General features: G+C 46.6%; 1 protein-coding gene across 1 annotated transcript in view; it reads right to left on the bottom strand.

The window, feature by feature from the left end:
* The window catches only part of CC2D2B (coiled-coil and C2 domain containing 2B), a 250,369-nt gene that overhangs the window by 64,842 nt on the left and 159,579 nt on the right, over nt 1–25,948 (bottom strand). Inside the window, exons 9-11 of the mRNA XM_029609947.1 lie at nt 13,777–13,911; nt 10,284–10,406; nt 4,412–4,470 (exon numbers count right to left, since the gene is read on the bottom strand). Coding sequence (XP_029465807.1) covers nt 4,412–4,470; nt 10,284–10,406; nt 13,777–13,911 — 317 coding nt within the window. The remainder of the gene's footprint in view (nt 1–4,411; nt 4,471–10,283; nt 10,407–13,776; nt 13,912–25,948) is intronic.

Here is a 25,948-nt window from a genome sequence, read left to right as displayed (position 1 = left end):
TCGAGCCCTCTGAAAGGTCGCTCCTCTGTAGGGTCGAAAATGTTTGAAATCCCTAGTATGACCTTTCGTGCTGGAGAAGCACAGTGTCTGTTTCTTATCCTCTGGGAACCAAGGAAACTGGGACTCATCCCACTTGTTGGCCTTTTTTATTTTTCAGCTCGCTCCCAAGCAAGAGTGAACCTTTAAAGGGCAATTTTGTAAGGTTAGACTTCGAAATTGTACCAGTGAACCAATTTCTAAGTCATAGCTGACACCTGGCCACTATTACTGAAGCCACCCCTGGCCAAAGTGCAGGCCAAATTACAGCCCACATCTGTGAAAAAGGCAGCTGCTGGAGCCACCCTTGTTCTGGAATTCATACCAGATTCCTCGACCTCCTGAGAAAGAAGTAAACAAAAGCAAGCCACCAGGGAACAACAAGAAGCTATCTGCAAATTCATTGCCATCACTTCAAAGGCCTGCTTAAGGATAGCTTCAGTTCTCCTATCCTGTGCATCCTTCAAGGTTGCTTCCCCTTCTACAGGGATAGTCATTCTCTTGGCAATGGCACATTCAAGTGCATCCACTTTCGAAAAATGCAATTGCTCTCTTGCAGCTGAATTCAGGGGCTATAGTCCTGCCAAGGCTCATCCCCCTTTAAAATGAGCTTCCAGGATGCCCTATTCAAGATCAATCAATTCTTGAATGGCCTCCATAAAAGGGAAGAAACATGAGGCTTTATGCATAGAAATCGAAATGGGTTCTTTCTTTGGCTCAGACATGGATTCAGGCCTTGCTACCCCCAGCATCTTCAATGTCTGGGAAATCAGAGCAGGTAACTCATCTCTATGAAAGAAAAGCAACATAGTTCTATACAGCTCCAATCCCAGAGGAATTTTCCTATCCTCTAGGCAGGAAGTAAGGATTGGCATCATCATCCGTGCCATCTGGGTCCCTATCGGGGAGAACCACAGCAGATCTAGACATATTCAGATGCTTACCCACAGCATCAGGCATACAGGAATCCACAGTCTTAGATCCTGAACTGCTAAGAATGGCCGGGGCTGAGGGCTGTGCCTGAGATCCATGCCAAAACCAGGGGGTGTCGGTCCTGTGCCCACTGCACTACCTTCCCCCGCTGAAGAAACAGTTAGGGGAACCCCAAAATCAGGTGACACCTCTGACAGCTCTTTTTCCATTCCTGCATCAAGCTGGGAAGAACTGAGTTTAGTAAAATCAGATGAGGCAATTCACTCTGAGCCTCCAAACAGCACTAACTCAAATTAGAGGGAATGCCAGGCTGAGATGCCCGAATATGGCAAGCAGCACAAAGGGCAAGGTGCTTAGGCGTCTTTGCTATTGGCGCCATCAGGTTGTCAGTTCACTCTAACAGACATCTGATAACAGTGCGCCCAGCTGTGTTAGCGCTGCAAAAAATACGCACCCAAAATCTAATAGAGATGTGAATCGTGTCCTCGATCGTCTTAACGATCGATTTCGGCTGGGAGGGGGAGGGAATCGTATTGTTGCCGTTTGGGTGTTTAAAGTATCGTGAAAATCGTGAAAATCGTGAGCCGGCACACTAAAACCCCCTAAAACCCACCCCCGACCCTTTAAATTAAATCCCCCACCCTCCCGAACCCTCCCCCCCAAATGCCTTAAATTACCTGGGGGTCCAGCGGCGGTCCGGAACAGCAGCGGTCCAGAACGGCCTCCTGCAATTGAATCGTGTTGTCTTCAGCCGGCGCCATTTTGCAAAATGGCGGCGCAAAATGGCGGCGGCCATAGACCAACACGATTCGACTGCAGGAGGTCGTTCCGGACCCCCGCTGGACTTTTGGCAAGTCTTGTGGGGGTCAGGAGGCTCCCCCAAGCTGGCCAAAAGTCCCTGGGGGTCCAGCGGGGGTCCGGAAAACGATCTCCTGCCGCGAATCGTTTTCCGTACGGAAAATGGCGCTGGCAGGAGATCGACTGCAGGAGGTCGTTCAGTGGGGGTCGTTCAGCGGGGGTCGTTCAGCGGGGGTCCGGAACCCCCGCTGAACGACCGGACTGGACTTTTGGCCAGCTTGGGGGGGCCTCCTGACCCCCACAAGACTTGCCAAAAGTCCAGCGGGGGTCCGGAACGACCTCCTGCAGTCGAATCGTGTTGGTCTATGGCCGCCGCCATTTTGCAAAATGGCGCCGGCTGAAGACAACACGATTCAATTGCAGGAGGCCGTTCCGGACCGCTGCCGTTCCAGACCGCCGCTGGACCCCCAGGTAATTTAAGGCATTTGGGGGGGGGGGTTCGGGAGGGTGGGGGATTTAATTTAAAGGGTCGGGGGTGGGTTTTAGGGGGTTTTAGTGTGCCGGTTTTCCTGCCATCCCCCTTCCCCCGATTTACGATTTTTTGACGATAAATCGGGGGAATTGGTATTGTATCGTGGCCCTAACAATTTTTGACGATTTAACATATATCGGACGATATTTTAAATCGTCAAAAAACGATTCACATCCCTAAAATCTAATGCCCAAAAATTAATCACTCCACACAGTGCCCCGATAAGCACACAAAACTAAGCTCCAACCAGGACACTCAGACATATGAGTAAATAAGTGCTTACGTGTTTGTGCATGCACAACTAAATGCCCAGGCAGGTGCCCCTAGGAACTCAACTAGGCAGGCACCCAACTAGGCACACAAATTGGACACACAAATGGTTGCATAGCCGGGCGCAGAAGCATGAACTGATATAACTGAAGAGAGCAGTCTAATGTGCAAGAAAAAACCGTGCAAAAATGCCACTGTGGCTTACAATTCGGTGAACTCAAGCCTGAGAGCGGGGCTTAGCCAAAAAGGCTGCTCATCCCGCCAAGCTGCCCACATCCCCTAAACTCCCCCAGAGGCAGGAATGAATGTTGGCGTGCCAAGCAAGGAGACCCAAGGGGAGAGAAATCTCTACTTAACTCCCCTTCTTCTCTCTTCTTGAGTACAAGATTGGTCTCTGGCTGCGGGGGGAGAAGGTAAGGACCTTCAATACTATGCTCAGCTTCCTGTACCCACTTGTCTTTCAGGTTTTGTTTTGTTTTTTTGTTTTGTTTTTTACAGCTAAGTCCACGTGGCTGAAAAAAACAGCTACCGAACCAAGGCACTCATCTGAGGGAGGGATTCAAGGATATCACCTCAGGAATTCTCGACTGAGGGAGGGACTGTAAGGTATCACCACAGGAGAGTGAGGTGAATAATTTTCTTTCTTCTTTTCTCCTTAAAATTTTTTTAAGCAAAATTCAGTAGGGAGATGCATGTCCACCATCTGTTGGAGATGGAGAATACTGATGGGGTCATGTCAGTGTATGGGTATATATATACTGTGATGTCAGCCTTGCTCCATCTCCATCTGCTGGTAGAGGTACATAACCCATTGGTTTTGGATCTACCTGTCTATATGCTAAGAAAGCAGAAATATTGTCACTTAGGGGGTCATTTATCAAAGTGCTATATGGTGTTTTCACATGCAAAAAAACACCTTTTTCATTAAGTCATGTGAGAGGGCTTTACCATAGTGGGAGAGGGAGAGAGAGAGAGAGAGAGAGAGAGAGAGAGAGAGAGAGAGAGAACGTTGCCATAAGGGCTGTATGCTAGATAGGTATTTATATCTCTATGGGAGGCCCACCTAGTAATTCGAGGTGAGGTTTAGGTATTAGTGTTGGGGTTAGGGGCCACTTTGACATTCAAAGTGAGATGTACGAACAGAACAGTGCTCTCTTGTGAAGATTTGATGACCTTCGGAGTGAGGAAACTCACCCAAAGATGAGATTTGTGCAATGTTCTCTCAATCTAGCTTGACGGACTCTCTACCTGGGTAACATCAATCTAGGTTGAGAGAACATTGCACAAATCTCATCTTTGGGTGAGTTTCCTCACTCCAAAGGTCTCTCTCTTTCTCTCTCTCTCTCTCTCTCTCTCTCTCTCTCTCTGATCCCCCAGTGGTTGTATGTAGGAAATGCATCAATTCCAGTAGTTATTGCAATTTGTGCTAAGATAGTCCTTCACATAGGTATTATTGCAATCAACTACCTACTACCATAAAACACATCCCTATTGCATGCAATATTTAGTGCATTTTGATAAATCCAGGCCTTAGTGCATACAATAAAGGAACAATAGTAAATTGAGTCCTTAAAATATGCTATATCATTTGAAAATGCTTAAATAGGAAAATCATTTTTTTTATCACCAATAAATATTTGTAAAAAAAAGAATAACCTCAGTGATTCTGCAACACTCAGAGAAAGAAATCATATTTGGTTCTGTGCACAACTTAAATATCTCCTGACAGTGGGAAATGATCACATTGGCCAATTGATTTTTCCAATTATAGATTTAAAAAGATAACTTGTAAAATGTGAGCTAAAGAGAAATGCATTATTTTTAATATTGAAAAAGTCATACCTTTTCTCCAACTCTTGCACCATGCTTTTATTAGTAGAAAGGTAATGTATTTCCGCTGGCTAAAACAGAGAAAAAGATTTCTATACTATGATCAAGTATAATACTATGGCATAAGAAGATAATTTTATTGTTATAAGGTCAGACTAGCTAAGACAATAGGCATGAAGTTTGCACCATGGTTCTGAAAAGAAATCAGTCTGTTAGTGGAAACAAAACTGAATCCTGATTTAGATTTTTTTTTTTTTTTAATCATGAATCAGTCAGATTTTGTAGCTTTGGGGCTAGGATTTATAATTTCTTCCATGTATGGCAAAGAGAGTCTTGCCATCATTCTTCTTGAACAATTGAAAACTTCTTTGGATTGTTTAAGAGTGTTATATATAACCCTCTGAAGAAGCAATAATGCTTTCATTAGTGGAAAAATAATGGTACAGCCTTTCATCTCTTCTATGCTCTTTGTTCTTGTAGTAAAATGGGGATCTATATGTTTGTTAGACCCAGAAAGCAAATCGGAAGCCAATCCAGTTGGCTGTATAGCAGTGAAGAAAAGGAGATCGGTGTATACAAAATGCCCTTTATTTGAAATTTGCCCAACTTTGGCCGAGTTTCGCTCTTTAGTCAAGAGCTGCCTCAGGGGCAATAAAGGTCAGCAGGACTTATCATGTGCCCGTAGGTTCAGTGGTATTGTGTTAACATTTCCACTTTATGAGTTTTACAATCTTATTCTGGAAATGCATGCATCAGTATGCTGCAGCATGTGATTATGCAATGCGGCACAGGATATGAACGCCACCTAATGTAATAGATCCTGTCGTCTGTGTCTCAGTCAATTCTTACCATGTAAGCACCTACTTTCTGCTTATTTGCTCTGCTCTACAGTTTGAAATTGTTAAACTATCCTTTCTTCTAACAGCCTAGTTCCACATTCCCTGTTATAATGTAACTTTTTGCTTTCATTGTTATCTGGTTCACCCCCTAGTTTATTGTAAACCGGTACGATAAGACCTGGTCTTGAGCGTCGGTATATTAAAAGAATTTAAATAAATAAATAAATAAATAAATAAATTCAGCCGCCTGACAATGTACACTCCACTGTATACACCGATCTCCTTTTCTTCACTTCTATATGTTTGTTGAAATTTTTTATTTTGCACAGAGACCTTTTTGTTTCCCTAGTTAGACCTCCTTTCCTTGCAATCTTTGAACTGACAGAAAGGAGGCAACCTCCTGCTGTGCTCTGCAGTTTATGGCAGTTGGGACTGAACAGGTTAACTTGTCATGTACCTCAAAATGAGGCTTGGAGTTTATATTTCTTCAACTTTCACAAGGTGGTATAATGTTGCAACATTCTATCTTGATATTGGTCAAGAAGCTGGTACTGTAGGTGTTTGTTATGTTTTATAATATCAGCTCCAGAGTGACCTAGCCCAGAATTTGTCAGAAAATCTCAGTTTTGACTGGGAGTGCAGAGGAACCTCATCTATATCATGGGTTTGTTCTAGCTCTACACATCCTTGTGAGGATAGCCTTTTCTGAAACTCTCTGTGTTATGGCCGCTGGCCGCGGCAGTCCGCGACCGGGGCCGACTGTCATGGCCGCCGGTCGCGGCGGTCCGCGGCCGGGACCTAACTCTTACCCGCGGCGTCGGGTCTCAGCACAGGCTCCTGCAGATGCAGGGAGCCTCAGAAGACGTTCCCCGCGTGGCCTGGGTCGCTGTGTGGCCGGCCGCGGGCCTCGGATTCTGGTTGTGGCTCCGCCCCCTTCTCAACCTCTCTAGGGCTGCGCGCGCGGCTGAAGAAAGCATTTAAAGGGGCCATGACAGGAAGTGTTGTGGCTCCCTCCGGCAGCACTTCCTCTTGGGTTTAGTATTTAAAGGCAAGGTCTGCTCCTCAGACCTTGCCTTAGTATTGAGGTCTTGCTTGGTTCCTGTGTTCCTGGTATCCTGGTTCTTCGTCCCGCTTCTGCTCTGCCCTCCTTGTTGGATTGATTCTTCCGGACCCCGACCACTGGACTGGCTTTGGACCACGCTTTGGACTCCGACCTCTGGATTGGCTTTGGACCGCTCTACGGATATCGACCCTTGGACTGGCTTTGGACCGCTCTCTGGACATTGACCCTTGGACTGGCTTTGGACCACAATCTGGACTCTGACCCCTGGACTGGCTGCGGACCTCTCTTTGGACTCTGATTCCTGGACCGGCTTCTGGAGTTTCTTCGACTTCTCTACAGAGATTACGTATGACCTGCTGGAGGCGCCAGCCATCTGGAACCCACGACCTGCAGGAGGCGCCTGCATCCAGACCATATTTCATCCTCAGGGAGTCGCCTAAGTCCCAGCGGCCATGTCCCTACGGGCTCCTCCTGGGGGGATTACGTGCTTCCAGGGTGAAGTCCGATCTACATCTGCAAACAGGCCTCGCCATCTGACGGTAGAGACCGACGAGGAATTCTCTCCTTGGCGGCAGTGCAGACTCTACCTCAGAACAAGGGTCCACGCTCCAGGTCCTAACACTCTGGTTACTAGTTATAGTGAAAAATGTCTAGTTAGCATTATCTATATGAATCTGTTTTATTTTATCGATTTGGTTTCCAAATTACATCTTTTTTATGTTCATTGTTTTTGCTATTTGTTAACAAATATTTTAGTTAGTTAGCTCTGTCCTGTGACTGATTGATGATCCCAGCATTTTTTATATTTGGTCTGTAGATGCATTTCTCATAAATGTGTGACTCTTGGGTTATGTGGGGTCTCAATATCCCTAGAAACTACTATGGAATAGCTTGGGCAGGATGATTTCACCAAAGGCAAGCAGGAACCCAGTTGGTGGGTGGGAGGCTGCCAGCAGGAAGGCATGTGCACAGGTGCAGGAAGGCCTTGGCAGTGCTTGACAGGAACTTTGAAGTGTTCACAGAGTTAATAGTGAATCGGTGTTGGGGTAGTCTTAAGGGGTTACATGACAGTGTTGCTCAATGTTTATATTTTTTAATTTGCATTTATTTTATTCACAGGAATGGTAACTTTCAAACGGGTGCACAGGCAACATATACACATGTGTGTTGGCACACACCCAGTGATGCAGCCATTTTATAATATGTGTGCATGTTATAAAATAGCATAGGTGAGCAGATGTGTGCACCTAATTTTAAGCTTGCACATACCTAGCCGCATAAGTCAGCTTATGGATGCACATCTGCCTGTTTTTAAAACAGATGTGCATCCAGCTGAGGACCAATTTCACCTGTTCATCCATCAGTTCACCCAGTGTTCTAGCACTTTCCAAATCCCCTGATTATACAGCCTGTACTCTCCAGTTACCCCAGACCCCTCAAACTCCTCACAGATGCCTGTATTTTTATTTTTTTAACTTACACCTTCTCCATAGTGTCATTGGATCTGTGCATGCACCCATGCTTGTAGGTACATGTGTGCACATCTCTTGACCCATGCCCTGGAATGCCCATGCTCTGCCCACTTCTCACCCCTTTTTCTTCCTGTGCGAGATGTGCATGCATTGGCTCTTGTGTGTGCATCTGCCTGCTTTATAAATAGAGTGCTAGATGTGTGCCCATCTCCCAATTTTGGTGCACATTAAGCTTTTAAAATTCACCTCTAAGGATCTGTTTTACTATGGGGTGGATTTTCAAAGGGTTACATGCGTATATTACACGCATAACCCCAAAAACCCGCTCCTGCATGCGCCGAATCTATTTTGGATAGGCTCGGTGATACAAGTAAGCCCCGGGACGCAAATATGCCCCGGGGCTTGAAAAAAGGGGCGGGGTGTGGGCGGTCTGGGGCGGGGCCAGAGGCCTCCGAAGGCCTGCTAGGCCAGGGAATCGTGCGCCGGCACTCGGCCAGTGCGTGCAACCTATGCCTGCCCGGAGGCAGGCGCAACTTAAACAATAAAGGTAGGGGGGGATTTAGGTAGGGCTGGGGGGGCGGGTTAGATAGGTGAAGGGAGGGGAAGGTGCAGGGGGCAAAAGGAAAGTTCCCTCCGAGGCCACTCTGGTTTCGGAGCGGCCTTGGAGGAAACAGGGAAAGCCATCGGGGCTCCCCTAGGGCTCAGTGCATGCAAGGTGCAGAAGTGTATACCCCCTTAAGCGCGTTGACCCCAGATTTTAAAACATGCGCGCGGCTGCACGCACATGTTATAAAATCGGGCATAGATTTGTGTGCGCCGGGTTGCGCGCACAACTCTACGCCCGCGCGTAGGTTAGAAAATCTGTCCCTAAGTATTTTATCCCCCATAGACACAGAATAGTAGAAAATTCTGGGATAGCAAGGCTCATGTGAGAACAGCATTGTCTGGAACTAGATGACAATTTTTTACTTATTTTTGAAAGGCAACTCAGTTTCTTAAAGATCTATTGATCTGCACATTTAGCAAAAAGTACTGTGTGGATACTGAATGTAAGCTCCATCATTAGATCTGGTTGCTTCAAAGAAAATGACAGCTTTTGAATATGGTTTGGTTTCTGTTTGTATACAGTATCCTTGTTACAAAGCTTAGTGCAGAAGTAGTAATGATCCTGGAGACACTAGATTATTTGTAGATCATAAAATCTTCTATTACCCCAACATATAAACTATATAAAGATAGTGTGCTCCTGCATATGCTTGCAAGACCACATAGATTTCTTCATTGTATTCTTGTTACAAAAGACTGAATACTAATTCATAATATGGGCAAACTGTATGCCCAGGATTGATTTTCAAAAGATTTATCTTGCTAACTTCAGGAGTTAGCAGGATAAATCTACCCAGTTAAACATTTCTTCCCCCTACCCATACTGCATAAATGTGGATAAAGACACAAGACCCACAAATGTAACTGTCAGAAAAGGGGTGGGATCAGAAGCATTCCTAGGGTGGATTTTTCATTTAGCTAGTTAGAGCTGAAAATCCATGCTAGCCAGCTAAATTTAATCAAGTTCAACCCTTGCATTCAAATGGTAGGCCTAAATTTAGTCAGACAAATTTTGCCTGGCTAGATTTTACTATTCAGTCCAAAAACTAACCTGTTAGTTTTGAATGAATCTTCAGCTAAAGATAACTGGGTAAAACCACCCAATTATCTTACCTACACAGATAATTTTTGAAAATCCATCCCACAGTCCCCAATCTGTAGCAATATTTGCTTCTGACCTCAGAATTTACTTTTGGTCATAGAATCACTAGCTCCTGGTAGGAATTAATTCTCTCCTTCATTCCTTCAGGCTAGCCTGGGCAGGGGGCTGCACCTTTCCTCTCCCTTCCCCTCGTGGCCTCCACTAAAAAGCTAGATTCTCAGTCACTTTCATGCCTTTTTATTCCCTTTTTCATTCCCTTTCTTATAGCACAGCAACAGATTTTCCAAGTGACCTCCCCATTGCTCTCTGCACCAGTAGGTCTGACCTTAAGCATACAGCTATGAGTCCAGCCGTGTTTACAGGCCCTGAAATTTCCCTCTCCCTTCTCTTGCACTTTTCTTGTTTGAGTTGTTGCACTGTCCCTGCAATCACTGAGCCACTGCTGCTAGGTCCTGACAGCCTGTGGCAAAGAGATCACTTGTAAAAATCTGCTGCTATTCTAGTAAGAGGGGACAAACTGAGGGGGGAAGAGAAGGGAATGAAGGCCTACGTTTCCTTGAAAACTAGGTACAAGGTCTAAGCTTATAAAGCACCTGTGGACATTCAAAACTTTCCAGACAATTTGAAAATTGCCCCAAAATGTATTAGAACAAAACAGAAAGGCAAAATTGGAATAAGATGCAGAATGTTAGGTAAAAAAGCCAAAAAAAAAAAAGATGATAATTTGAGGAATCTAGGTGTTCAGGTGCTTTTACAAGGACTCCTTTTAAATTTAATACTATAGTTAGATCAGAAAGGTTACCTGAACTGTAGGTTGCTTCATGCGTTGATAATTATTTGTTAGTAATGGTTTCCAAAACATTTCCTTTGAGATGTCAAAATTTACACACATTGGGGAATTGTTGTGCTGTATGTTGAACCAAACCTATCACAAAACATTAATTAAAATATTGATAAAAATCTGCTTCACAAATGTTAGATATAGAAAATGCTAAATTAATTCTGAAGCAAAGCTGTGGTGAATCAATCACAATATAGAAGTTATATTGTATATTCAAATCTTTTTATTAGTTTTGATGATTTTCTTACAACCAATACTGTTCCAACTCAAAGGAACAATAACTACATTTAAAGCTTTTGCACATAACTTATAACACTATCGAATAGAACAATATACAATAGGATGCAAAAGAATATGTAAGCATTAATATCAAATTATCAAGTGGAAGAAGAATTTCCTCCTCCCCAATTGCATATTAAGGCATAGAACCCCAGATACACAAATAGGGATAGATTTTAAAAGAAGTGCGTGCGGCGTACATGTGCGCGCTACCCGGAGGGGGAGGGGTGTGGGCAGGGCGGGGTGGGGTCAGGCTCCCGGCACAGCGGCCAAATTGGCCGCTGTGCCGGGATTCACGCGCCAGCAGTCGGCTGGTGTGCGCAATTTACTTCAGCTCCAAGGCTGAAGTAAGAAAGGGCGAGGGAGGTAGGGGAAGATGGGGGGTAGGGAACGGGGGAAGGCAGTGTGGCTCGGCATGCGCAAGGTGCACAATTGTGCACCCCCTTGCATGCACCGACCCCCGATTTTATAACATGCACGCACCTGCGTGCACATGTTATAAAATCGGGCGTACATGTGTGCACGCCGGCCAACTGCCGGCGTGCGATCCCCGGCACAGCAGCAAATATGGCCGCTGTGCCGGGAGCCTGACCCCGCCCCACCCCACCCCACCCCTTTTTGCAAGCCTCAGACTTACACGCGTCCCGGAGCTTTACGCGCGTCGCCGGGCCTTTTTAAAATAGGCCCGGCACGCGTAACCCTTTTAAAATCCAGCCCATATTGTACAACAAAAAGAAAAATAAGAGTGATGCATTTCAATGTAATATGAGAAAAGAGACAAGTTAAGGTCAATAGTAATCTTTTACTACAGAGTAAATCCTTTAGACTTGCCTATGCAAACAAACAAAAGACATGGCAGGCATTGTTTGGCCTTTTAATTTTCTGAGAATGACAGTACATAGTGATTCCAAATTGCACAAAACTTCTCTGTCACCTTTGGCCAACAGTAGTTCTATTATCATCAAAAGATGTATCTGGTTTTTGCACATTGTTATGTTTGGTGAAGTCCTTTTTATCTGGTTAATTAGAATACATGTTTTTGTAAGCAGGCATGCTTTCCAGAGAAAGGGCTGAAATATTTTCCACCCTAAAGCAATACTATCAACACCATCAAGAATGCACAAGCTGATGGACTTATAGGAACATTGAAACCTGTTATTTTTGCAATTCTGTTTCTTACTTCCTCCCAAAATTTTGAGATCACTGAGCATGACCATGTGCAATAAAAGTAACTTTTTAAAGTTTTAAGAGCAGCTACCACTAAGATACCTGTTTCTCTCAGAATAGGTGAAGAAGATTTGCTGCAATATTTATTGCATAATGATTTATACTGGCCCTTTTGTTTTCTGTAATGTTATTATTGTAACTATTGAGTCTTTGTGAATCTTTTTGTGATACATTTCACAAAGAAAATATTTTTACAGCTTGAAAAAGGATATTCAAAGCATACAGTAGAATCTGTTACCATAGGCACAATGTTAACACTTTCTACTCTGCTCACATACACTTATTCACCCAAATATATATGCACCTTTTATTCATTTCTAGGAGCTCTCATATCCAAATACACTTATTTCTGCTTGAGACTGGTGCAATGCTGGGGAGCTAGATCACTCCAATGTTTTAGAGTATATTGAATGACACAGTGAGCCAGTTGAAGTGTAGAAACATGTTTTGGACTTCTTGCCTTTATGTTGCACTGATATCACACTGTGATCAAGCTCATGCATTTCCTTTGCCATATTCCAGATATTTCTGATATTGGCAGTGACTTTGTAACTCCAGAAAAGAGTGATAACCATAATTGTGTATTGTAAAAAAGCCAATAATGTCTGATAAGCTGGTGGAGTGGGTTGGGGGGGGGGGGGGGGGACGACAGGCCTATAAACTTCACACAAAAGGAGGGTATTTGAATTTGCTGAGATGCACCAGTAATAGCAAATGCGTTTTTCTAATTCCAGAGCACAGAGCAGGGTTGGGAATTAAGCCTAATAACAGTTCCAGGTAAAAATCACTATGTAAGAACATAAATGTTGTTACTGTCATAATTATGAAGATGATTGCTTTTGGCTAGATTTCTAAGCTTTAGCTAGGTTTCAACATTGTAAATCTCAAAAGTAAAAAAAACCCAACATACTGGTCTTATTGAGGGCAATTGTCAAAGAAATGGATAAAATATTGCTTCACCTGGGGAAATGACTTGTTGTGAAATTGTCCATCCAGTGAGTGGGTAAACTTACATGCATATGTTTACCCAGAATGAGCAGAGACATTCCCAGGATTGGTGTTGGGGAGGGATTTGGGATTCTTTTTTTTTTTAACTATTTAAGAATTTTTAACATAAAGACAACAAGGTGTTTACATAAGCAAATATATAAGACATTATCTGGCATACAAATGCAACTGTTTTGTTCATGGACCCTTAGGCCGAGGCAGGGTTGATGCAACCTGCAGGGAGGGGGCCCTGCAGGTCACTACCTTCAGCAGGCAGACCTGGACGAAGCAGAGGCCCAGTTGGAGCTTCGCCTTTACTAGCCCGCATTCCCCTCGGGTGGAGCCTTTGGGTGCCAGGGCCGACAGGTCTTAGGTGGGGGCCTCTGCTGATGGTGAAAATGAAACGTTTTTCTTCACACTTTCCTATCTATAACTTGCCTTGTATATATTTTGCTAAATTATTTTTTTTCTCCCAAATTTTAGATCACATCATTCCATGAGTTTTAGTCAATAAAGATTTTTACATAAGCATAGTTTTGTTTGAAATTGATCAATAATTGGATGAGAATATAACTCAGTGATTAGCATAGTGGTTTGAGAACTATGGCATCTGAATTCAAGATCTGCCTTTGCCACAAACATTTACTCTGACGGCTGGCAAGTCCTTTTATTTTCCCTGTATCTCAGGTACCAATTTAATATTTATCTTTTAATAGCACAAAAAGTCGAGTTTTAATCAGTTCTTTAATATTTATGCATTTTCACTCTTTTTTTTTTTTTTTTTTAGCTTCTATCTAGGTGTAAAGCTCAATCACAGTTAGTACATCATGATTTTTTTTTCGGTTAAATCAATGTTCTATCCTTTTTTGTTGTACTTATCAAATTTTTTTTCCCCAAAGCACATATCAAATTATTGCTGAGTTCCTATAGTTTTGGGTTTGGTTCCAAATATCATACTTACATTTTCTTCATTGATTAAGCAGTCCACACAACGCAAAGGACAAAATATATCAAACTGTTTATAGCACTGTCCATTCATTGGATTCCACAGAAAGTAGTCAACATTTTCCAGAGTCATCACATAAGACACTGGCCCCTGTTTCAATAGAAAATAGATTACACATATTTTTCAGATCTGGGGCACCTATTGGATGAAGACTCTGCTAGGTGTCAGTCTTTTACAACCCTGCGCATGCAATTTGATCTACCCAACTCTCAATTCTTTGCTTTTCTTCAATCGAGGCACTATCTACAATCATTACATTGAACATAAGAGTTGTTGGACAAAGAGAGTGTCTTGTTTTCAGCTATTCAGGAATTGAGTGAGGAGCGGAATGCCATAGCCAGTTGGCACAAATTCTGCAAACAGAAGCTTACTATGTCAAATTTAGAATTGCTTAGTGCTTACTGGCAAAAGCTTTGGAGAGTGATGTGTCAACGTCAAAGATTCAGTCCTGCTTTCACTTATTACAGAAATATAATATGGATGTGAGTTTGAAGGAAATAAAATACAAAATTGTATTTTTTTTTTTCAAAATCATTTTTATTAAGGAACGTGCGTCTACAGCTACATCAGCCTCAATAGAGGCAATCCATGCCAACCAGAAATAAGAATATAAGAGAAACATGGCTCAACAGAAACTGTTGTACAGTTAACAATGCAAGTGCTGCAGCCGCGCACACGCCCCTTCTTTTCTCAGTGTATACAACTCCCCCCACTCAATTCACAGGACACCCACCACAAGCACACTCACACTTCCACCCATACATCCTCCCTCTAACACCCTTCCCCCCCCCCCCCCCCCCAGGGGATGTTGTTTTAAGAACAAGCAGCAATGGAATCAAGCGTGTACATTAACAATAAATCTGAAAGAGAAAATATGGCACAGTCCCAGCAAACTTGTGAACCTAAAGGCATTGGGGTAATCACGGTTATGTCCACGTAGTATGATATCCAGTGTTTAAGAGTTGGGTTTGTGTATCCAGAGGGAGTAAGGCAAAACAGGCAGTCCAATGAGCTGTAGAAGTAGCATCCAAAGTGCGGCCCGTTGAAATAGTATCCAGTCGTGCCAGCTGCATAGTTGACGCAAGTTTAGAGTACCAAGCTCTCAACGGAGGTTGTGTCGTGGGGTCAATCCATAAAGCCAATATCATCTGGCAGGCTAACAGGATAGCGGTGCGGCCAAAAAGTCCAGCAGCAGCAGTGTGCGGGGTAATATTGCCGCGTAACCCAGACAGCAACAGCCTCCCCGACCACAGAATATGGGAACTAGTGCAGCAAGCCACATGCGACAAGACGCCATCCCAGAATGTTCGAAGAGTCGGGCACTGAAACAGCCGGTGAGCCAAAGTGCCAGGCGCAGCACCGCATTTAACGCATTGGTGAGGGTAAACGGCCCATACGGTAACGTCGAACGTCATCACAGACAATATGATGTAGGATCTGGAATTGCAGTTCCCACAGGGTAAGGTCGGGCACAGTGGCGGTCATAGTTTTAAAACACGTAAGAATGTCCGCATAAGAAATAGACCGCCCCCAGGCTTCCGTCCAGTACTCCGCCAGGGCGTTCAGATGGTGAGGTTGTTTATTTATTTATTTATTTAACACTTTTTTTATACCGGCATTCGTAGGACACATCATGTCGGTTTACAAGTAACTGAGAAAGGAAATTACAATGAACGAGGAAAAAGGGCTAACTGGATAATATACAAAAGTACAAGTGAAGAGAGTCAACGAGCAGAGTTACAACTTTTTGCATTCATGTTAGGATTAGATATGCAAGTGAACTTATAAACAATGTTAAGGAGGCATGTGCACTTAAGAACTTAGCATATGAAACTTATTTACAGTATGAAGGAGGCAAGTGCACGTATGTACAGTTAAATGCTGGTGCAGGGGGGAGTAGAGAGGGAGGGAGCGAGAAGGGAAAAGGAGCGGGGGGGGTAGAGGGAACAGGGGTACATTAGAGCAAGGGTACTTTCAGGGAGAGATTGCTAGGGGGTGAAAGGGCAGGGTAGGAGGAGGCTGAGGGGTGCTAGGGGAGGGAGCACGGGGGGGTACTGGGTACAGGGTACAGGGAAGGTATAGGGGAGGTCAGGGAGAAGGTAGATAGGCTGAGCGGGAGCTAAGGTGGTTCAAGGAGGACAATGATTAGGATTGAGAGGAATTGGGGTATGCCTGTTTAAAGAGCCATGTCTTGATTCCTTTTTTGAAATGGCTCAGGGACGGTTCTAGGCGGAGTTTGGCAGGAAGGGAATTCCAGAGGGTGGGGCCCGCAATGGAGAAGGCTCTATCCCTGGTGGTGGTAAGGTGTCCAATTTTAAGTGAGGGGGTTTGGAGAGTGCCAGCAAGGGAGTTTCTAGTGGGGCGATTAGCTTGGCGGAATTGTGGCATATCTTCAAGCCAGGGTGAATTGTTATTGTATAATGTGTTATGGAGGATGGTAAGTGTTTTGTATTGGGAACGGAAGGTGATGGGGAGCCAATGGAGGTCTTGGAGTATGGGAGTAATATGGTCAGTCTTTCTGGTGTTTGTTAAGATTCTTGCCATAGCATTTTGAAGGATTTGAAGGGGTTTAATGGTGGAGGCTGGGAGGCCTAAGAGAAGGGAGTTGCAATAGTCGAGTTTAGATAGTATGGTGGTTTGCATAACAGTGCGGAAGTCGTGGGCGTGGAGGAGGGGCTTCAGTTTTTTGAGGATTTGAAGTTTATAGAAGCCCCCTTTTAGAAGTGATTTAATGTGAGGTTTGAAGCTTAGTTGATTGTCTAGGGAGACTCCTAAATCTCTGACACTGGGCGGCAGTGTGTGAGCTTGTGAGGCGTTTTGAATCATTTGGTGGATTGAGTCGATTGGTTGATTTGCTAGGATGAGGATTTCAGTTTTAGAGGCGTTGAGTGCTAGGTGTAGATTGGAGAGGAGAGAATTGATGGATTTCAGACATATTTCCCAGTACTGGAGGGTTTCATTGATGGATTTCTGAATGGGAATAAGTATTTGTACGTCGTCTGCATATAAGAAGAATTTTAGTCCTAGTTTAGAGAGAAGGTGGCAGAGTGGGAGTAAGTATATATTGAACAGGGTGGACGATAAAGAGGAGCCTTGGGGAACGCCTTGTGTGAGGGGAATGTGAGCGGATTCAAAATTATCAAGCTTGACTATGTACTTTCGGTGGTCAAGGTATGAGGAGAACCAGGATAGGGCTGTGTTTGAGATGCCTATCTCCGCTAAGCGTGATATTAGGATTTGATGGTTCACGGTATCAAAGGCGGCTGAGATATCAAGAAGGGCAAGTAAATATGATTGGCCGTGGTCCATGCCTTTGAGGATGGTATCCGTTATTGCAAGTAGGAGTTTTTCGGTGCTTCGGTCTTTACGAAAGCCATATTGAGCGGGATGTAAAATATTGTTTTCTTCTAGGAAATCGGTGAGTTGCGTGTTAACCACTTTCTCCATGATTTTGGATATGAAAGGCAGATTGGAAATGGGCCTGTAGTTTGCAGGGTCATTGTGGTCGAGGGTGGGTTTTTTTAGTAGTGGCTTCACGATGGCAAGTTTAAGTGGGTCGGGGACTTTCCCGGAGGTGATGGAGCAGTTTATGATTTCTGCTATTGGTTTTGCAATGGCGGAGGGAATGGCAGAGGGAGTGGTTCTTTTGTCCCAATACGCACCATCCCCTTATGGAGTTGTGTAGAAGAGCAGTGTCAAAGAAGCGTTGGGCAAAGCTAGACTCCTTACGAAATTCATCCGCTGTCCACTTGAACGACTGGAGATAATGGCGAGCTTGGAGGTATGCAAAGAAGTGTTTAGATGGTAGCGCATAATCTCGAGCCAAAGTTGCAAAGTCCTGCACCACTGGAGTATCCGGGAGATAAAAATGAAAGATGAACGGCAGTCCCTTTTGAAGCCAGCCTTGAAAAATCGCCCAGCAATCCAATCCAGGTGGAAATTTCTTATTGCCCAAGAGCGGCATTAACAAAGAAGCAATTCCCTGGAAACCCTCCTGCTGAGGAAACCAACGCCAGGCTTGCCTACAAGGATGTAATAGTTCCTTGGGGATAGTCAGGGTGCTGTAGGTGGCTGTGTCAGCTTGAATCAGATACACTGGAGACCACGGAGCCGTCATACTGATAAGCAAATTGTCTTCACAATAAGAGTATTGGTCCAATATCCACTCCCCCACAAAGCGAAGCTGGCATGAAGCGTTATACAGTCGGATATCAGGCATATTCAATCCCCCCGTCTCCTTAGAGTGTAATAATACAGAATACTTGAGCCGAGCCCTCCCCCCTGCCCACAGAAATTTTTGAAAAGAGCGTTGTAACCACAAAACATCAGCACGCAATAGCCAGCAGGGCAACATATGAAGCTTATATAGCAATTTTGGTACCAATGTCATTTTAATCAGGGCACATCGCCCAAACAGGGACAGCGGTAGTGTATGCCAGGCAGTCAGCTGGGCCCCCAAGTCAGATAACGTATTCTTAATATTAAGGGCGTAAAGCTCAGTCAAATTCCTAGGTATCCAGACCCCTAAATACTTTAACTTATCCGAGGCCCATGCAAATGGAAACCCGTCACCCCAATCCCGTGCCGTATCAGGTGTAAACGCCAGGGCCTCAGATTTAGCATAACTGATAGTCAGACCTGCAATCCCCTTGAAGGAGGAGAAGTGTTGGATAATCACAGGGACACTTTGCTTGGGCCTGCCCACAAACAACAGGATAATGTCTGCGAACAACGCCAGCTTCAGTTGATGCCGCCCTATGCGGAGGCCTGCAAATCCAGGGTCTGAGCGTAATTTAATCGCTAGGGACTCAATGGCCAGCACAAAAAGTAAAGGGGACAGGGGGCAACCCTGATGCACCCCACAGTGTAGGGAAAAAGGTGTAGTCAATGCACCATTAATGATGAGGCGTGCGCCAGGGTTACTATATAAAACCTCTAACCATGTGACTATGTTACCCACCAAACCATACTGGCGCATGCTCCAGAACAAGTAGTCCCAAGAAAGCGAGTCAAATGCTTTCTCAGCATCTAAGCTCAAGACTAGAGCATCTGTCTGCCTATGGAAACAAAGTGCTGCAATGAGCCTGCGGACATTCTTCAGTCCCTGTCTGCCCTTGATAAAACCTGTCTGGTCTGGGTGTATCAATGTGGGTAGTATAAGGGCCAGCCAAGCCGCCAGCACAGCTGCAAAGATTTTTAAGTCACTATTTATCAAGGAAATAGGGCGGTAGGAGCCTACATCGTGGGGATCCTTCCCAGGCTTAGGAATAAGCACAATAGTAGATTGATTCTCAAAATCATTTAAAGACTTATCTTGAAGCAAGTTATTAAAGTAGGGAGTCAGGACGGGCAGAAGCGAGAACTTCAGGATTTTATAAAACTCGGGCCCGAGGCCGTCGGGCCCCGCTGCCTTCCCCAATTTCAAGGTATGGATAATGGCGTGTACTTCACTTTCTTTAACAAGAGCATTCAACATCTCCAATTGCGGTGTGGTTAATTGCGGCCAAGGGAGTCCCTGAAAGAATGCAGCCGCAGCCTCCACAGGACTGGGTTTTTCCCCATATAGATTCTGATAGTATTCTAAAAATCTGTCCATAATCGCAGCCGGTGAAGTTAAGTGGGTGCCCTGCTTATCTTTTACGCTCGTAATGAGAGACTTTGGCCTCCGGGTGCGCACTAGATTGGCCAGCAGTTTACCAGGTCGGTTGCCATGTTTATATAGTTGAAGTTGATAATAGCGGAGGGATTTAGTGGCCCGCTGGTACAAGAGAGTATTTAAAGTCTCCCGAATGTTGGCAACCTCCCTTTTACTAGAGTCCGACATCGCTCGCATATGAGACATTTGGGCCTTTTTAAGTTCTGTCGTTAAATGCAAGATATCCGCATTGCGTTTCTTATTTTGTGTTGCCACATATGCTATTATTGAACCTCTCATGACCGCCTTACCCACCTCCCATAGGACCGTGGACGAGGTCTCCGGCAGGGTATTGAGGTGCACATATTCATCCCAGTGAGTCTGCAAGTAGCAATGAAATTGCTTATCTAACATAAGTCCAGGGGCCATTCGCCAAGAAAATGGTGGTTTAGGAAAGGTTCCCAGTGTGACACCAACTGACACCGGCTCATGATCAGAGACAGATATAGTTCCAATGGTGGCTGTAGTCACCCTGGGGAACAAGAAATCAGAGAGCAAGAAATAGTCTAATCTTGAGTAAGAACCGTGGGGGTGAGAAAAAAAAGTGTAATCTTGCTCTCCAGGGTGCAGAGCCCTCCAGACATCTAGAAGTCCCAGCTCCTGGCTAACAAAATTGGCGCCCATTCGGATGTCATGAGGTGTGACCGCTTTAGGGGGTTTGCAATCTTCCTGTTTATTTGGTACTATATTAAAATCCCCGCCCATAATTACTGCACAGGAGGAGAGCCCTGCCAGGATCCCCGTCAAACTAGCAAAGAAATCATGTGAATATACATTTGGAGCATACACATTACAGAGAGCCACTGGCTGCTGGTGGCACAGCCCCTGAACTATAACATACCTCCCCTCCTCGTCCTGCCACACTTTGTCCGCCTGAAAGGGCACTTGCTTATGAATTAAGATTGCTACTCCCCGTTTTCGGGATGAGTAAGAGGATGAGAAGCATTTCCCCACCCATTCGCGCTGCAACTTAGCATGCTCCCCCGTGGTTAGGTGTGTCTCTTGCATAAATACTATTTGGGACCCCAGCCGTCGAAAAAGCTGTAATAGCTTTTTCCGTTTAATGGGGGAATGAATCTCGTCCACATTGAGTGAAGTGAATTTGACTGTCATCATCGAAAAGAGTTAGGGAGGACCCACCCTCCCAGACAGGCAGTACACACCAATGCTACTGTAGTCACCCATGACTCCCCAGCCTGAGCCACAGGATCGAAAAAGAGGTGCTCCATATCATAATAGGACAAAGCCAATGCTACCGCCACAAAAACTTTTGCAGAACATCCATCCCCTAACCCTCCCCTTCCCTCCCCCCTGCCCCCCCCATTACTACTCCCCACCCCCACAGCCATACGTCAACATAACCCACACACAACCACACAATCCAAGGTATCATACATGCAAACAGCTCCAAGAGGCACAGACCTCTGACACCTCCTGCTGACAGGGTGTGCCCTAGGCCTCCTCCGACCCCCCCTCCCCCCCCCAACCCCCAACATTCCAATCATGTAGGAACAGTGTAAATAAACCGTTAAAGCAAGAAGTAACAGTGATCAACAAGCACATTGAAACTAAATGGTCTCCCAGCACTTAAACCCATCAGTGAAATTCTGGAAGCTATGAACGCAGGACACAATAACTGTTCTTCAAACAAAGCTGCGATCCCTCACTCAGAGGCCAGCAGTTAAGGCGCATTGGGACCATCAACCGCATCCGATTGAGATATCCTGAAAAAATGTCATGGTGCCCGGAACCTCACTTCTACTTCAGAGACGAGGAACCAGTGTCTTATCAGGTGTTCTCATTGGACGGTAAAAGCGCCAGGAATTGTGATGCCTCCTCCTTGGATGTGAGGAGCATTGTTTTATTTGCGTGATGGACCCGTAGCTTGGCTGGGTACAGCAGAGCGAAAGTTATCCCTCGCTTGTGTAATTCGGTACAGGTGGGAGCCATAGCCTTGCGTTGCACCGCCACTGTGGCTGAAAAATCATTGAAGAGTAAAATGCACGAACCCTGATATTCCAAAGCAGATAACTTTCGAAATTCCCGCATTATCTGGACTTTGTGCAGCCAGTTGAGAATTCTCGCCATTACAGGATGCGGCCTACCTCCGGGTTCCCGTTGCGGGCCCAGTCTGTGCGCCCTCTCACAGCGCAAGTGCCCCACCAGGGCGGTAAGTCCCAAGCGCTGAGGGAGCCATTCCTCCAAGAATTGATACAAGTCCTTGTCTAGGACAGTTTCAGGCAACCCCACAATTTTTAAATTATTGTGACGGTTTCGGTTCTCTTGATCTTCAAGGCGTTCGAGAATCACCACCTGCTGAGTAGTCAGCGCCTGGACCTGCCTCTCCGTGGTCACAAGTCGATCCTCCTGGTCACCTACACACTGCTCCACTCCATCGAGTCGCCGCGCCTGACCCTCCACAGCCGCCTTTACTTCATCCATGGCAGATTGTAATTTGAGCAGGCGGTCGTCCAGGGCCGCGGACACCCTCGTGGAGATCTGCAGCAGCGCGTCCTCAGACACCGAAGCCAGCTGTGTGGAGTGTTCGGTCCCCGACGCCATCCTTTGCTTCTGGCTGCGGCGCTCCATGACGGGTTGCGGCCGGCGTGGGCGCATACCACGCTCCCCCAATCTCAAGATTTTCGGGGGGGGGGGGACGCAGTCCCCCGCTCCAAGCTCAGCACAGTCCACAGCAAAAAAGAAAGCGATGCCCCAACGAATATGGCATTAATATAGAGCAGGCAAGACTTGCACCGTGGAGTTCTCTATCTGCAATAACCAGTGCCCCCTTCACAATAGATCAGGGTATGGGAGAATAAAAGACCGTTGGTTTGCAGCGAACGCTGTGCTGCATGCAGGAGTCAGTACATTAGGAAACTCACACTGCCGGGCGCCATCTTGGCCATGCTGCCGTTGTCTCTGCACTTCGTGCCGGTCCCGCAGCTCCCCAAAACCGGCGGTTTTCAGTGGGTAAATCTCACAAAATGTGCCCCTTCACAGCACAACCACTCGGGTCACAGGGTTGAGGCCGTATGGGCAGCAGGGTTTGCGAACGGGTCCTCGTGGCGGCCGCCATTTTAACGCGATGGGAAGGCAGCCGGTACCTCCGCTTCCGGCACTTCGCATTCAGCATCAGGGTCAAAACCGCGGGTGGCCGGGATCTCTCAGCGTCCTCCCCCAGCAGGCCGGGACAAAATCGCCGCGTTTTTCGGGGGCTAGAGGGGGAAAAACGGAGGTGGGGACGCGGAGCTCAGTCACCCGGCTTCCTCGCTGGTGACGTCATCACCGGAAGTCCCACAAAATTGTATTCTATGCTTATATCGATGATGTGCTTCACTACGGTATCATATTGTTGTGGTTCCCGGCCGCGAGCGCCCGTGGCCAAGCCTCCCTACCTCAGCTCATGGCTTCGGGGCCGCCACCGCGGCAGTGGCAGGGAGGCGCCCCGAAACCTGCCTCCTGCTCTCCCTACTCGTCCCTGCTGCGGGAGCGGGTCCCCGCGGGACCTGCCGGCGGGGGAGACACCCCTCAGGCTCCCTTTCGCGGCATCGGGCCGCTCTGCAGGCTTCTGGGTGCGGCCTGGCTGCCCTGCTCTTAGGTGAGAGGCCGCGCCTCCTGAAGGGATTTAAAGGGACTTTGTCCACTAAATTGCTTTCACATGCTCCAGATGGCCAGGCACAGGAAAGTATTTAAGAAGACTTCCTCCACTCGCTCTTTGACTTGGCAACGAGTCTGCTCACTTCTGTGAGTCTCCTGGTGCCTTGGGTTCCTGGTTCCTGCTTCTACTTGAACGATTCTTCGGTGTATGACTTCAGACTGGCATACGGTGATTCTTCGGTGTGTGACTTTGGACTGGCAAGCGGTGATTCTTCGGTGTGTGACTTCAGACTGGCAAGCGGCGACTCTTTGGTACTCGACCTCGGACTTCTTCGACGGACCGTCCATCTTTAAAGGTCCACCTAAGTCCCAGCGGCCCGGGTCCTCCCGGGGGACCGCGGGCTTCCAGCGGCGAAGATCCGGCCAGCTCCTACTTCGACTCCGCCTCGCCACCCGACGGGGGCGAGGAGCCATCTCCTCAGGTCGTACCAACTCCCCATCGGTCCAAGGGTTCACATCTCTCCTGGTCATAACAGATTGACAAGTCACCCAGCAGAGGCATCTGCCCGCCAGGCCATCCCCGAGATGGCCCAACGTATGATGGACCAGCAAAAAACCCTGGATGCTCTTGTCTCCACAGTGGAGAATCTGAACCAACTCTTCGAGGCGTTAGGGCCCATGAAACCTACCTTGCCATCTCCGTCTATGGCTCCCGGGGCCCGTTCGGTGATTCGCCTGCCTACACTACCACACTTTTCCGGGCAACCAAGGTCTTGCAGGGGTTTCATCAACCAGTGCAATATGCACTTTTGCCTGCAGCCGACCCTTTTTCCCGACGACGCTACTAAGACAACCTTCATTCTCTCTCTCCTCGAAGGGAAGGCCCTAGATTGGGCTTCCCCCCTGTGGGAACAAGATGACCCCGTGCTGTGTAATTTGAGAGAGTTCTGGGAGCTTTTCTGAATGAGTTTCGGTGATCCCACTCAGGAGATATCTACCGGGCCCAAATTCCTCCAACTGCGCCAGAGCTCGAGCACGATTGCTGAGTATGCCATTGAGTTCCGGATCCTGTCTTCAGAGCTTGGTTGGGACCCGGATTGCTTGAGAACTATCTTCCTACAGGGACTCAGTCCAAGGATTAAAGATGAACTCACGGGTCGAGAGCTACCTAGGTCCTTGAACTCCTCATCGACCTGGCGGGACGGATTGATAGATGCCATCAAGAACGCTCCCAAGAGGTCCAGATGACCAAGAAAACTTCGAATTCTTTTAGACGCCCTCAACGCTCACCTTCCCCCAAAGATGAACCAGGAGCCTCCCGAGCACCAGCCGAAGAACCCATGCAGCTGGGCCGAGGGAAGCTCTCCACTCAGGAGTGTCGAAGATGAATAAGAGATGGACTCTGTCTCTACTGCAGCGCTGCAGGTCACCGACTAGCCGCATGCCCAGTGTGGCCGGGAAACTTCCGGGCCTAGGACCTGAAGGAGGACTCTTCCTGGGCCTAACATCACCTGCACCTCCACTAACTCTACCAGTGGCACTGACATCTGGGGACCGTGAATTCCATACTTTAGCCCTGGTGGACTCGGGAGCCGGGGAAAACTTTATCATGAGGAGTTTAGTGGACCATTTAAAAATTCCACACCTTTGCGCCCAGGCTCCATTGGTCCTTTTGTCCATCCAGGGCGAGCCCCTCCCGGGGTGGGTGACACACCTCACGGAAGCCGTCCAAGTTCATACTGGACTTCTTCACATCGAACAGATTTCATTTCACATTCTGGAACGTTCTATACACCCCATCGTCCTGGGCTCCCCTGGCTTCAAAAACATTGCCCCAGTTCGACTGGAAAACCTTACAACTGGTCCAATGGGGCCAACTTGTCAAGACACTTGTCTCCAACCGGTAGTTCTAGTGTAATGCTCGACCGCCATTGCGAGCCTCCAGGGCCTGCCGACACCCTACGCAACTTACACTGATGTCTTTTCCAAGCGGATGGCAGAGACGTTCCCGCCTCATCGACCATTTGACTGTGCCATTAAACTTTTTCCCGGCGCAGAACCCCCTCGGTGACGCACCTATGCCCTTTCGCCCTCGGAGACTCAAGCCATGTCTCGCTACATCGAGGAAAATCTGGATAGGGGAATCATCCGCAAATCATCATACCCAGCGGGGTCTGGTTTCTTTTTCGTAGCGAAGAAGGATGGAACTCTCCATCCTTACATCGACTACCAGGGCCTGAATGCCATAACAGTTAAGGACCGGTGTCCACTACCCCTAATCTCTGAGATTTTTGACTGCCTTCAAGGCGCTAAAATCTTTACCAAATTGGACCTCCGAGGAGCCTACAACCTGATCCATATTAAGGATGGGGACGAATGGAAAACGGCCTTCAATACCAGAGATGGCCACTATGAGTACCTAGTGATGCCATTTGGGCTCTGCAACGCCCCAGAGGTGTTCCAAAATACCATGAATGAAATCTTCCGAGACTCGCTATACTGCTGTGAGATCGTGTACCTCGACGACATTTTAATATTCTCCAAATCCCTCGCTGCTCACCGTCAACACGTCACCCAGGTACTACAACGATTAAGAGAAAACCAACTCTACGCCAAGCTCGAGAAGTGCCTCTTTGAGCGGGAAGCTCTCCCATTCTTGGGATACATTGTCTCCAGCGAGGGATTCCGCATGGACCCCCAGAAACTGAAGGCTATTCGAGAATGGCCCCAACCCTCTGGCTTGAAACCGCTTCAGCGATTTTTGGGTTTCGCTAATTATTACCGTTCATTCATCACCAACTATGCTTCTATTGTGGCACTCCTCACGGCCTTAAC

Source organism: Rhinatrema bivittatum, chromosome 7 (assembly GCF_901001135.1).
Source record: "Rhinatrema bivittatum chromosome 7, aRhiBiv1.1, whole genome shotgun sequence".
In the NCBI taxonomy this organism is placed as follows: domain Eukaryota; kingdom Metazoa; phylum Chordata; class Amphibia; order Gymnophiona; family Rhinatrematidae; genus Rhinatrema; species Rhinatrema bivittatum.
The sequence above is the reverse complement of the archived record's forward strand: the minus strand, read 5'-3'. Positions and strand labels throughout refer to the sequence as shown.